Genomic DNA, 15,261 nt, shown 5'->3' on the forward strand with positions numbered 1-15,261 from the left:
AAATATGTTGTAGATACAGGAAAGAATGAGGATCTCTGCCCAAGCCTCTTTGGGGCACTAAAGGGAGTATATTTTGAAAAAAAGAGGTGTTTAGACAGAAAAGTGTGGTGCCTGCAGTAATTGCTTCATCTTGCATCCTCACACAGTTATCTGAAATTCTTGTCCTGTCTTTCATGTGTGCTCCTCAGAAATGCCCCCAGATCAGCAAATCTGACTGACTGGACAGATCAGCAACATAAAGGTAGCTAACTAGGTCTGTGCTTAAAAAACATTTGGTTAATTTTCACAAAATATATTAAAAAAAAGTTCATAGAAGATTTTTTTAAAAAAGATAAGTCAAGGTCTTTTAGCCATATCTTAGTGCCATGGTCTAGTTGACAGGGTGGTGTCAGGGCAACGGTTGGACTCGATGATCCCTGAGGTCTCTTCCAACCTGGTTGATTCTGTGATTCTGTGATTCTGTGAAAAAGAACTCAATACTCTATGCTCAGATGCTGTATGAGACTAAAAATAGAAGTCTCTAAAGATGCATGGATTAACTATACAGTAAGTGGCAGAATTTATTTTATTTTTTCATGAAGGTGCCAAAATTAATCTTGCTTTTATAATAAGCAACTTCACAGGGTTTTCTTTCTGATTTGGAAGTTATTTGCTGCTTACTTCACATCATGTTCCACTTTTCAAGTGAAATACAACTATAAACTAGTGGCTATTATAATCTCCAGACCTCAAAGCCCAACACACATGGTTTTGTGAACACATGATTTGAAATACGTGGAACCTTCTCAATGTATTTGTAGGTTAGTGTGTATGGAGGATATACGTTTTATGAGGACTACAAAACTTGCTTAAAGGCCAGGTGTTGGCCATCTATTTTGCATTGGTAAAAATCCTCTGTGCCTAATGTATGGGGGTTTGCTAATTTCTCTGAGACTATGTAGATTCTTGAAACTGCTCAACTTTCAGTCCATGGGTGCTGAGATAACACTGAGCACTTCTGGAAAGCAAATGTTGTGTGTTCACTTAAGCCCATTTTTCTGTAGTATGACCTCTGAAGATTTGAACATCTGTGAATGCCCTCACTCAAGCAAAGCCAGTCCATGCCCATATTTTACAAAGTCCATTTTTTTTTCCATTCTTCAGCTTAGTGATAACTATGGAGCTAATCTATGCTGAGGTGATCAAAACATCTTGTTTCAAAAAGAAAACAACAATTGTCACAAATAAAGCACATCTGCCCAACTGTAATTGTGACTCATCTTTACTTATCTCTTTCCATCATAAGGGAAGCTACGGTATTTTTTGTAATTACAACATGTATGAATTGACTAGTGTATGTCTGAAAGTACTGTTTGCAAACTCTAATAAAATTATTAATTTTCATCAATGTTAGCACAGACATCTGCCTGTATATAGAATAAAAAAAGACACTCTACACTCACTGTAACACTTGCTAACTACAGTTACTGGGCTATTCCTAAATTCTTAACTCCTATTCCTAAGCTCTATTTCTAAATTAGCTAAGTCTGAGTCTGATATGGTAAAGTGAATCAGTAAAATGTTACACTTCTATATGAGGTTTTATTCACACCACGTCTGTGAACTTCAGCCTGATTTGTGCAGGAAAGTCTTTATGCATTGCCTTACAGTCTACTCCTAAGCATTTTATGACTTTATATGTTACAGATAATATTCAGATAACAACAACTGTAAATATATGCTGCTTGTTGATCTTATATGCCTGAACAAGAAAAAAAAGGGAGGTTAATATATTGATATAGTAGAGCAAGTCTGCTTCTGCCTCTCAAAAAAGCCACTTGCATAATCAAGAAGAACTAATATATGCTGAACTACCTTAATTCAGCACTGTGTGTGTGTGCATGAAGATATGGTCTGTAATGGTTACAAAGCACTTCCCCCTTGCCTTTCCGAATGGAGCTGCATGGGGACATGGATGAATCAGTGCTGTGCAGGAATGGTAGAAACTGTCTTTTGAGCCTCGCCATGTCTGATGAGAAATTCAGTAAGTGTCTATTGAAGGAGGGTGGGGATGCCAGGAAGAGAAATAATGGGTATGTTTAAGACAACTGAAGAACTTGCTTCCATATCTGTCTCTGCTGGAAAGATGCTATATTTTTATCCTAAGCAGGTCACCTTACCAAGACTTTTCATAGGAGTTCACTGACTGTGTGGCCTTCATTTTCTGAGTGCTTGATTTGAGGCTGTACTATAGTGTTAAATAAGTGCTGAACACACAGAGCTGCAAATGAAAGCAATCAGTGCTGTGCTTTGAGCATATAAAGTGCTATATATTGCTATGTACTTGGAAAAAATTGGGTCCCATCTGTATCAAACTGGGTTCTCCAAGTTAGTAGATTTTTTTTTTAACCTCAGTTTCTCTGTGCCTCCCCTTTCTGAAATTGCAGAATTGCCTACTCATTTCTTAGGACATCATGAAGATAAATTCATTAATGTTTGTGCAGCAATAAAAAGTCAATAATGAAATGAATAATCTCGCTTTCAGAATGAGCTGAAGAGATGTAGTAAATAAAACATGTGGCCATATGCTAAATAGTGAGAAAACAAAATCTTGAATAGCTTTTCACTAAATAAGTATCAATAATTTTGTGCAGTGAATAGGGCAAGAGGCTTTGCCATAAGGTAGAGCTCGATCAGGAAATTAAAGATTGTGTCCCAAAGGAAGTGTCTTGATGTACTTTTTAAGATGATAGAGTATTTTACTTCTGTGATATTATTAACGGGTCTAAAAACATGTGGGGGTGTTGCTTCTATAGTCCCATTGTTATTTTTCAAAGACTTAAACTGGAAAAAAAGTTACCATGTTGTACTATACTGAAAGTCATGAAACATCAGTGGGTTTGGATTTGCTGCACAAACCCCTTTTACTAGAGCTAATGAAGCAACTGAGCGTGGCAGAAGGTTTTTGTCCTCACTGTGGACAAGTTGTGGTGAAGGGTAGTGCAGTAATCCAGAAGAAGAATTGTAAGACTGAAAAATCAGGGGTTTAATTTCAGGGTGTGGGGGACTCCATGTTTTACTCATTAATTTCCAATCTCTTTGCCTAGCAACAACTGTCTTCACCTATCATTTTCTCTCCACGTCTATCCTCTCACTCTTTTTATACATAATTTCCCCACCCCAGCAGTGACCTCTATTTTTCTTGCCTACTTCTGCTGCTCATTCTTCAGACATCCCTTCTATATTTCTAGTCAGCTCCCAGCTCCCTTCCTCATCATCCGTGCATGCTTCCACCCCCGCTGACTGCCAGCTTTAATATTCCTGCATAAGCCTCTCAACATGTGTCAATGTCTTTGCCTGATTTACTTAGTAGATTCCAGTGGTCTGCACTTTTGGTCCCAGCCAGTTCCAGTGGTCTGCACTTTTAGTCCCAGCCAGCTCTACATCCTGAAGTCCAGTTTGGTGCTGAAATTTGGTACATTGCTGATTGTAGTCCTAGCCTCCTGCCTCCTACCTATTTTTCATTTCATGCTAATTGCCACCTCAGCTTCTTCTCCATTCCCCATCTCCTGATCTTTCATGTTCTTTTCCTTGGGCCACATTCTGCTTACCACTCCTGAGTTCTTTCTCTAACCCCAAAAGTCTCACTTCCATACTTCTTTTGCTCCTGCCAACCTGCTAGCACAGGGGGAACACATTGCTCCTGCCCTCCTACAGCAATCAGTTCCCAGTGCACTGCACAATGACAGACAGTTGCAGTCTACAACTACCTGAAGGGAGGTTGTAGGGAAGTGGGAGTCGGCCTCTTCTCCCGGGCAACTAGCGATAGGACAAGAGGACACAGCCTCAAGCTTCGACAGGGGAGGTTCAGGTTGGATATTAGGAAGAATTTCTTTTCAGAAAGGGTTATTAGACATTGGAATGGGCTGCCCAGGGAGGTGGTGGAGTCACCATCTCTGGATGTGTTTAAGAAAAGACTGGACATGGCACTTAGTGCCATGGTCTAGTCGACCGGGTGGTGTCAGGGCAACGGTTGGACTCAATGATCCCTGAGGTCTCTTCCAACCTGGCTGATTCTGTGATTCTGTGGTTGATTCTGTGATTCTGTGAAAAGAGTAATAATAAGAAGGGAAAGTTCAGTTTCACTATAGTAAGGATGCTATAGTTGAGTCTGGTTGTACAGAGGAGCTGCCAGGAGAATTTGTATTTTAGAAGACCTATTTAAGCTGCAGTTTGTCTACAAGGATGGCATGCGCATTGTTTAGTACACATAGGAACTGGGTGAAGAGGTTTGTGGATGCTCTGTGGGATGTGACTGAATATGCACTTTGGTGGGCTCTCAGAGCTGTGGGAAGTGTGAGTGTGTTCAGTGATTACAGATTCCTAGGAGAATTTTAGCTCTTCAGTACAAGCGGCTTTTCTGAGCATAGGTAAGTATAATTTTTCAAAGCTGTATTGCTTGGCTGAATTTGGTCAGTTTAATCCAATGTGGCCCATGCCAGACATCATCCTGTCTGCCAAATTTTGGTTTCTGGTTTAAAATCACTGGAACAGTAAAGATTTCCAAAACATATATATACATATAAAAATCTATTTGTCCTAATCCTATTCATAGAAGTAGCTGAATCATTTTGGCTGTAATTTAAAAAAAAAAAAAAGAAGCAGATGATATCCAACCTGCAGCAGAGATTCAGCACAGCCGATTTCAGCCCAAGCAGTTAAAGTGTACTGAAGTTACAAGCAAATGAAAAGGTGGATGTATGGTGGGAAGTCGACATTAAGCTTACAAATGGATGGTCCTATCAACTTGTCTAAAGTCATTAAGAACAAATTTTAAGTTCAGGTGTTGTTCAGAAGCTTTCTGTGAAATATTTTCAGTGCTATCAACAGAGCCACCTCACAAGGCATTTCAGGGTCTTAGCTAAATTGGCACTGTAGATTTGTGCTTATTAGGCAATTGTGAGCAGGGAGTCTATAGGCAAGGGATGTTTTTTGCTTCTGTGGAGATAGAATTATATTGCTGACAATGAAGATTAATGTGGGGAGACGTTATTTAAACTGTATATGGGAGAAAGCATTCAAAGTAGACAAAGATGTAGAAAAGGGAAAAGTAGTGCAGTATACTGAACAGTGGGAATTAAAAAACTTAACTGAAGGAAAGGAAATGAAAGATGGAGGAAAACATCTAGGATGTCACAGTGGTTTAGTAAAACGAAAAATGGATACAAATTAATTCACCCATGCCGTTCTGTTGCTGTGGTATAAGCTTTACAGCAAGACTGGGTGACCTGAAATGCTTGACTTGGCTCTGGGACAACCCTTAGATATAGCTGGCATTTTTAAATTGAGGAAAATCTACGTATGCAGTCTACTCTATTTCAGTATTTATGAATCACTCAGTATTGTGCTAAGAACCAATTGATATTGCTCATCTTCAGAGTATGCCATGCAAGTGTCACCAACAAACTTGGCAGGGGACTTGAGTTTCAAGCCTCAGAGTAATCAATGGGATAGCATAACTCCTGACTTGAAACAATGCAGCAAGAAAAGACTAGCTTTAGGTATTGAAGCACAGCACTGAAATGGAAAGGATATGGTAGGCTATTGTGGATGAAGGAGACAGAGGTATGTCATGTTATGGCTATGGATCACAAACACACTAAAATACTATAATATGAGTCAGAAACATTCCACAAAACTGCATAATACTTGAGTAATGACACAAAAGTTTGTTATCCAGATTTTCCAGGTTGGGACTGGAGGGGGCAAGGGAAAACGTAGAAGAAGATGGGAGACAGCAAGGAGGCAGGAATGTACTGCTGGTTTTTACTACTTTTGCTAGTTTTGATGAACAGACTTTTTTCCTTTCCTCCTGTCTCAATAACAGAGTTTGACCATGTGTCAGTGTACTGTATTTTGTATAGTACAGCTACAGCTGAGCCAGGAAACCTAGTTTTTACGGGAGATTTTTTTGAGGAATTTGCGGTGAAAGTCTTGGTGAAGATTCATACACATCACTCAACCACTGTGATCTGGGTTGGAGATGAAGCTAAAAGCACCTGTATTGCCTTTCCAAAAAAACCACAGAGACTACTTCATGTACACATATGTTAAACAAGCCAAACTTTTGAACTCTTAAGATTTAAGTGATGCTTGCAACAAATAAGTTCATAAAGAATCCATGGACTGCTGTATATGCTATAGAATATTTGTCAGGTAATTGTGGAAAACAAACAAACAAACAAAAAGCCCCCCCAAAAATAATTCTGTAAAGGTTATTTTTTAAAAATTCAGAAAGTGCTTATGTTCAGGGAAAATTTTAGTCACTGTAAATAGATCACCTGCTTCTGCCTGTGACACTTAACATCAAGAAAAAGTAATATTTAAACGGGAGGGCTGTAGTTAGCTACATGACAAGGCATAGTACAAGATTTTATTCAAGTCAGAAAAAAGTATCCTTAAAAGTTGAAATAAAGCCAAAGTGATGTTAATAAAACTGAACATAGCGGTTGGCTAAGAGGAGCAAATATGTGAAGGTACCTAGAAAAGCTAAACAAGAATTGTTAAAGTATCCCAGAAATAGAAAGCTTGCAGAAGAGTCAATAGGTCTGCTAGACCACCAGAGGATATATCAAGAGTCAATCCAAAATGATCAGGAGATGGCAAATAAAATAAATTCTTTTGCTCCAGTATTCTCAACAGACAAAGGAGAAATATATGCACGAACAGAATTCTTTACAGATAATTCCAGAGATGTACTGCTAGTGAGCCAGAAAGAGGTGAATAATTCACAAAGGAAGTCTGGAAGGTAAATGAGAAGGATTTTACAGTGTATTTCAGAGAGAAACCCAAAAACTGAGTCACTAACAAAATATGTCACTTAAGTGACATTTTAAATGAATTGTTAATTAACATTGTGTATTTCTTTGTAAATACGCTCTAAAGGATTATTCTGGAAACTGTGAATGGGAGAGGCAATCACACCAATTAGATGATGTATTGGAAACTCAGCTCAAGTAGGAGGCAGGAAAAAAATGCAAGAAATCAGGGACAGTAGTAGCATTTGTATATGAAGGGATGTTGAACACACAGATTGAACAGCAACAGAGAAAAGTAAAACAAGGCTGAACAAGGGGTATAGAAAAAAGGTGAATGATACTGTGAAGATCCAGTATTTTTCTTTTTTTTCCCACAGGATAGAAATGAGCACCCAGTAAACTGGTGAAGGTCATGAGGAAACTCTCATTGACTTTCTGAGCTTTGGGTCAGGCTCTTAGGTTTAGGTTCACCCACCTAACGTCCAGCATTTAGCTGCAGTGCCAAGGTGAAAAGTCTCCACTCCAAACATTAAACTTCACTCTAAAATCACTCTGTAGTCAGGAAGGAATTAAACAGAATCACAGAATCACAGAATCAACCAGGTTGGAAGCGACCTCTGGGATCATCGAGTCCAGCCATTGCCCTGACACCACCATGTCAACTAGACCATGGCACTAAGTGCCATGTCCAGTCTTTTCTTAAACACATCCAGAGATGGTGACTCCACCACCTCCATGGGCAGCCCATTCCAATGTCTAATAACCCTTTCTGAAAAGAAATTCTTCCTAATGTCCAACCTGAACCTCCCCTGGCGAAGCCTGAGGCTGTGTCCTCTTGTCCTATCGCTAGCTGCCCGGGAGAAGAGGCCAACTCCCACTTCCCTACAACCTCCCTTCAGGTAGTTGTAGACTGCAATAAGGTCACCTCTGAGCCTCCTCTTCTACAGGCTAAACAACCCCAGCTCCCTCAGCCGTTCCTCAGAGGTCAGACCCTCTAGACCCTTCACCAGCTTGGTCGCCCTCCTCTGGACTCACTCCAACACCTCAACATCTTTCTTGAAGTGCGGGGCCCAGAACTGAACACAGTATTCAAGCTGCGGCCTCACCAGTGCCGAGTACAGAGGGACGATCACTTCCCTAGACCGGCTGGCTACACTATTCCTAATAGAGCCCAGGATGCCATTGGCCTTCTTGGCCACCTGGGCACACTGCTGGCTCATGCTTAGCCGGCTGTCGATCAGCACCCCCAGGTCTCTTTCCGCCAGGTCGCTTTCTAACCGCTCTTCCCCCAGCCTGTAGTGCTGCATGGGGTTGTTGTGGCCAAAGTGTAAGACCCGGCACTTGTTCTTGTTGAACCTCATGCCGTTGGTCTCAGCCCATCTATCTAACCTGTCCAGATCAAACAATTCAACCTGCGTAAAGTCTGAGTTGTGCCCTGAAGATACCTATCTCTCCCTCCATAGGGAGGAACCTTAGAGCAGTGCCTGGAATTAGGCAGGGTGTACCCAGCATGTTGAATAAGAACTAACGTTGAGGTTTTTCTTTTCTAAATAACCTTGATGGAAATGTATTAGTCTTCAAGTCAGACAATGCTAGTGCTCTTCGTGCCTTATGCTGATGGGGGAAACAGCAGTTTCTATGAACTGTAATGGCAGCCAAAAGAAAAGTACTGATCAGTTGGAAAGTTAGACTATTCTCAATATAGATTCATGCTTCAATGCCTTTCTAGAGGTGGCCAAGTAAGAAGAGTATCCCTTTTTGCATAATAAATGATTAACTGTACATCTCCAGTCACATCTGGAAAACATTGCTGAGTTTCATTCTGAATAGCTGAGATTCTCTGTTAATGGTTTTGTCAGCATATGCTTCTTTGCCTCTTGCAAAATATTTGATAAAATATTAATGTAGAAATAAAACAACAAAAATACAAGACAGATTTTCCAATTTTCTGGTAAATCAGTATGGCTCAGCATAAGCTTACCAACAGTTTTTTTCCACATTTTACACCATTATCAGACTAAAACACACTTCTTTTCCTTATTTACTCTGAGACTATGGAAGGGAGACTAGAAAGCAGTCAATCCCAGCCAGAAATGAGAGAAAGGGAGAGCTTGCTCAGCAGCCGGGCTGGAAAGGACACCCCACCCTTCTAAACTTCTGGGGAGAACATTCTTTTTCCTTCTCCAGCAGCTGGAAGTAGACTGTGGTTAAAAAAAAAAAACCAGAAAAAAACTAGATTAAGAAATAATAAAGTGCTGGGCAGATTAGCTAGTGGTAATGAATCTTTTCTACCTTCAGAAGCTAAGAAGCAAAAAGAAGTAGTGTAGATGAGAGCTGCCTCTCTCTGGCAGCCAGAGGGGTGAGGCCGAGCATGGCAAGTGGGGAATACTGGCTGCTGGGTGGAGTGGATAAAGTGGGTGTGATTTGTGACACTCCTTGGGAAGGAGCCACCACAGCATGCTCTGTTCAGCCAGCTTTGCAGTCAGCCTCTTCTGACACAGTAATACATTTCAACCAGAAGAAAATAAGCATTAGACCACTATAAAAATTCAAATGATGCACCACAAAACAAAATGGTACAATTTGATACTAACTGCCGGTTAGCACTTTCTGGTCAATATGATGATCATCACTTAATTATAGGCTTGTTTGTGGGAAGTTCAGCCTTCTAACATCTATAGTTTTAAAGATAACACAGTGATTAGAAACAGTTATTAATGGGTTGGTGCTGTTATTCCCCTTGAGTCCCTAAATGAGAAATTAGAAATCCTATTTGAAGATGAAATATGACCACTAGAGGATGCAGTCAAGATCATGAATGAGTGAGGCATCCTGTTCCTCGCTCATGCTCTGCAAGACCAGCCAGAAAATAGAAAAAATACTTTCTGGAATATCTGGGTGAATAAATGCTAATCCAGAAGTCAGGGAGAATTTATCAACTAAGTAGTGTAACTAGAATAATCTGGAAGTAAATCCACAAGCCCTGCTTTTAGTTAATTTTTTCTTCTCTTGCATATTCTGTGGGTTTTTCCTTATTTTCTTTTTTCAGTTGTTCCTCCTTTCCCTACATTATCTATTGTCTCTCCACCCCTCCAGTCCACCCTTCCATCATCCTTTGCTAGTGGTTACATTCTTATCCTGACAGTTAATAAACTATTCACTCTACCAGTTGAACCTGGAATACATCTGTACTGAACACTTATGGGTACTTTTGATTCAGCTATTTATTGAGCATATTGAATAACAAGCCCCAATTATTTTTTAAAATCTCTCTCTCCTTTCATATTTATTTACTCACTACTTTAGTCGATTGATTTATTCTTTCCCCATCCACCCGGCCCTCAGCCACAAACACTTGCTTAACCTTGCTTTCTCTCTCATAACCACAATTACTCACCCACGACTAGTAGATCATCCTTATTTAGGAAATTACTTGCAATTTCGAGAGGGCAAAAGGGATACCAACAACAAAAACAACAACAAAATCCAGGACCAAAACAGGAACTACTGGCTGTTGATTGATATATCAATGATGTAAAAGAAAAAAAACCCAGCCAAAATCAACCCTTGAAAATAATGTTTCTTAAATAGACTTGATGACAGACTCCCAATGCCACTCATCAGTAGGGAAACTTCCCTGATAAAACACAGGGAAAGGAGATTGGTATACCTCTGTGATTATCACAATGCATTTAAATTAAACGAGAGAAGATTGATTCAACTCGGCCATGTCTTGTTTTAACTGTTCAGTATTTTATTTCAAAAAATATTGTTTCTCTATACCTTCCCTTGGCTATGGTGGATGCATTTGCTCCTTTATTTACATCTCAGTAAGTCAGGCCTTTCTAACCTGTGTATGAATACTCATCTAATTTTGCCGCTGGTATCTGCTGTTCAACTTCGGCTGAGGCCTGGATTTTGCGATTGAAATCGCCACACATCTTGACTTCATCAGGGTGGGGAAGGTCATAAGGGTCTTCCTTCATAAAATCGGTATAGAATTGGGGCCTGAGAGTGTAGATTAGCATATTAAAGTATATGACGTAGAATATATAATATACGATATCATCTGATTAACATTACCTCTGAAGCTTAACTTTTCTGTTTTCCCTTATTTTACAGTTTTAGTGCAGACGGATAACCTCATTTTTGTGTTTAATTCTAAGTCAGTTGTGAGGAAAAAGGTTGATAAGGGCTAAACTCAAGAGATCCAACATCAAAAGAAATTTTCAACATTTGGACAAAATAAAACCAGGTGTGAATAAAATATCATATTGCAATAGTAAGTGTTATTAAAGCCATTAAAGTACATTTGAATCCAGTGTTCTATTCATTTTCAAAGCTGACATTTGTAAATGTGTATAGGCAGGACTCTTGTAAATTTAAAACAGAGCATTAGGACTTGTTCTGGAATCTGTAGCACCATCATACTGTATTTGTTGATACATAATAATTCATAATTTTGTGTCTTTGAGCAGGGGCCATCATGTTTTTATAACTGAATAGTATCCTTGTTGGTTAGCATATGAAGTAAGAACAAAAATGTTACATTGCAGCATCTTGGCAATGTAGTGTCTTTGATAGCACACTTCATTACATATACTCAATATGTGTTCTAATGAACGGTCTTAAGGATTTTTTTTGTAATTTGCTGAGTGCTTTTAAGTTAGAGCTGTTGTATTTCCATCTTGTCCCTTTGATAAATGTCGTGACAGTGTGGATCTTAGCCTTTCTGTAATTTCGAAGGAAAATAGGAGAAGTTGTATTATCATTTCTGTCTATAAAATTTATTTCTGAAGTGAATGCCATACATATTTCTGAAATGAATGCCAAATATATTTTCTAGAAGTGAGTGCCATTGAAAGCCAAGGCAGGCAATTTATACTGTGCATAATAATGATATTAATTTTTATGGTGTGTATAAGTTACATTTTGATTAGTTTTTTGCATGATTAAAAATTTGCAAAGCATTTATGGCCCCCAGGAGCCTACCTGTAATAAACAGCTCTCACCTTCCAAACCATAAAACAGGTCTGCAGTACTTGAACATTAGAGCTAATTGCCTTGCTACATCAAAGGGAGCACCACAAGACTGAGAAAAATCACAGAAGGGGCGGGGGTGGGGAGCTGGGGGCAGCTTCACCTCTAAAGGTTATGTGTTTGTGGCTTGGTGGAGCCCTGTAAAGTTATGGCCTCAGAACTGCTGTTTGCGATTAAGTTGATGGGGAAAGTCTATCCCGCAATCTCTCCCTGCTGCTGACACAGAGTCTTTGTTCACATTCAGATTTCTCAAACTGTTGCCAGGGTCAGGCTGAGGTCAGACACCGCGATGATGTATAGGAGAACATGTCTGGGAATTTCTCTCACACTTAAAACACATACCAGAAAAGCAGGAGAGCACCCTGCAAAAATTGTCTGATGAGACCCAGATGATACTGTAGCTTTTCTTTTAGTACCTTCATAATTTTCTTTCTCTTTGCCTGACACACACCACAATGTTTTATTAATGTGTGCCACGATAGCCCTTACAATTTTATGTCCCCTCAAGATAAGGACACTCAGTAGCACTTTGACACTTCATTTTCCAGCCCAGGGGGATTGGGCCAGTAAATCTAGTAAAAGAAGCAATGCGTCCGTTCCCAAGGATGAGTCAAAAAGGGATTGCCATCAGCTCTGTGAGGCCATGGGGCCTGACACTGGATACGAGCCTCATGTGTGCGCGCTTGGCATTAACACAGCCTGAACCAGGCATGATCACAAGCTCGCAGCATCCCGAACCGCGCTCCCCCACCACCCTGACAAACACAGCCCCGCTTCCAGCTGCGACAGGGATGCCTACCATGTTTGATTAGCTATCATCAGGGGCGGGGGACCGCAGGAGGGAGAGCGCTGAAACAGCGCGAGGGGGGTTTCCATTCTGATGGAAATTTCTTTTTTTATTTGCAATTATTTTTAAAAGAGGGGACAATCTTTCTCCCTGTATTGTTCCAAAAAGTGGACACGCATGCTTAGTCCTAACCTATTGTATTTCAATGTCAGTGCGAAGCACATTGATCTGTGGTTGAGATTTTTCTTTTTTTGGTTTGGTTTCCAAAATTGCAGCTGTGTTTTTCTCTTCCGATTTACAAAAGGTTTCTCAGAGAGCTGAGAATCGAATAGGTTCGCCACATTGATCTGAGGGTTGTTTGCCTAGGCATAGAGTTTCAGTGCACGGCTGGCAAGTAAGGCACTAAGCAGTAATTTTTTTGTGCTCAGCTGCTACATATGACAGAGGATATTTCATTCGGCTGTCAGAATGTTATTAATAAAACATGGGGTGCGAAGACGGCCACTATTTCCCCTTTCAATCACTATAGCATTTACAATGAAAATTTTATGCAGTGTGTAATTTTCAGTTAATGCTTGACACTTAAAATGTCGGTAGCTGCATTTTGTATGGTTCCTGAAGGGTTAATTGTATCATGTTCCCTGCATAAAAGCACTGCTTATCAAAAGTGAATAGAAGAGTGTATGCAAATGTGTGTCTGTGACCTTTTGCCTTTCCAGGGTTAATTTATACGGTCATTAAAGATTTTATGAAATTGAGCAGCCTGGTGCTTCGAATCCCATTTTACCTTCACCTCCTAATTTGTATAATTCCTACCTGAACTGGGAAATATGATTTTTATTTTTTTGTGTGTGTGCTGCAATGAAAACAGCATGCTGTGCTGTAGGGAGTTGCAAGTCTGGTTATCTGGCATTACTCAGATTGCTAAAAATTCATTAAAATGTGACATCAGCACAGTGAGAGACAAATGATCACAGGATGAAAAGGAACAGTGGGCCTTTCACGGATTAGTGCTACACAGCCCCAGCATAGAAGCTAACTGCATAAACAGATTAATCCACCAGTAGCAGCATAGCTAAGATTTACCGAATAATTAAATGGGCTTGAGTTACTGTGAAGATTTCCATGTAATCTAGCTGGTGTGAACACGTAAGTGAGGTGTTGTGGGTAATGCTGCTTCCTCAGAAGCCATATACCAAGTTGCATCATTTATCCTGAATGGCTCCCCCTGGAGACAAAATTTGAGACTTCTCCCGCCAAGCCAGAGGTTTATATTTAATACAGTACGTAATACCTAATACTTACTTACTGCAATTAGCGGGATACTGCTGCACTAATAGGATTTATGTTTGAATTCCCCTACTTTTTTTTTATTTTTCTTCTTTTTTTTCTTTTGGCTTCAAGATGCATTTTTACATGTGCTTGCTTTTGTTCCAACCTGTGCGGTGTATGTGTGCATGCGTGTGTGTGTATTTTAACACAAATCGTTTCTAGCCAAAGAATATGAAATGACAGGCTTTAAATCTGTTGCACTGGTGGAAAGTGGGTACTCTGATAAAGACACGGTCAGGATTTCTGGATAGAATTTGAAATATGGCAAATTATTCATAATTAATGTCCAACCTCAGCACCAAAGTGCTGTTCTTTCCCTTTCCCTTTTCTTCCTTCCACCCCTCCTTGTCCCTGTTTTGCCAACCTCTTTTACTGGACATATTTTTTTACTGCTGTGAAATGGTCACTGAGTTTCTTTTCTAAGATCTTTTGTGTGCTTATCCACAGAAGAACAAGGTGAAGAACCAGAAGGGTCTGCTAAAAGTACATCAGTTGCTGTGGCTGATGATAAAGACTCAAGTGAGAGAGACAATAGTGAAGGCAAAAAATCTAGTAAAGACTCTGGTAAGATGTTAGAATTTTGTCTTCCCCCTTTTTTTAACTTATGAAATGCTCTTTCATTTTAAACTGTCTGGACATTCCCACTACTATTCATTGCATGTGCATTTTGCATGTGATTTCTATCAGTAGCCTCCCATTGACCTATTTTTAATCATAACCATCTGACAGGATAGATGCGGATAAGTTGAAGAATATTACAGGACGACCAGTGAGATTATTTTTTAATCAAATCAGTTTGTGTGCTTGTAATTTTTTAAGCGCCTTTCATTAATCTTAGCTGTACTTGTGATTCCTCTGATGGCATATTAATTTTTCATAAGCATAGGATTAGGTACCACTTGAATTTTTTCTTCAATCATTTGTTGCCCCTCTTTTAACCCAAAGAATGTGGTTTTTTTTCTGTTATTATTATTTTTTGCTCTTGCTCTCTGATCAGTTACTCCCAAGAATCTGGCCTCTTCCTGGACATTTATTTGAGGCATTTTGAAAAAAATACACAAAATCCAGTGAAAAAGTTTACAGATGATTCAGCCTAAGAAAGAGGAAATATCATTGAAAACGGATTATGTGTTGGGTAATTTTGATCTCCTGGAATAGACAAAGGCCAGTAATGAAAGCTACTGTCTTTGAAAACAAAACCCCTATGTCATGACATTTACTTGTGCACAAACAAACCCAGGGCTAGCATCTGGTGTAGATACCCAAGGCTTTTTCTGTGTTTGATTTGGCAAATATGTGACTTCA

General features: G+C 39.6%; 1 protein-coding gene across 1 annotated transcript in view; it reads left to right on the forward strand.

The window, feature by feature from the left end:
• Positions 1-15,261, forward strand: part of ZFHX4 (zinc finger homeobox 4) — a 162,186-nt gene that overhangs the window by 121,216 nt on the left and 25,709 nt on the right. Inside the window, exon 5 of the mRNA XM_068396484.1 lies at positions 14,404-14,520. Coding sequence (XP_068252585.1) covers positions 14,404-14,520 — 117 coding nt within the window. The remainder of the gene's footprint in view (positions 1-14,403; positions 14,521-15,261) is intronic.

The sequence above is a fragment of the Nyctibius grandis genome, chromosome 3 (assembly GCF_013368605.1).
Source record: "Nyctibius grandis isolate bNycGra1 chromosome 3, bNycGra1.pri, whole genome shotgun sequence".
Lineage (NCBI taxonomy): Eukaryota > Metazoa > Chordata > Aves > Nyctibiiformes > Nyctibiidae > Nyctibius > Nyctibius grandis.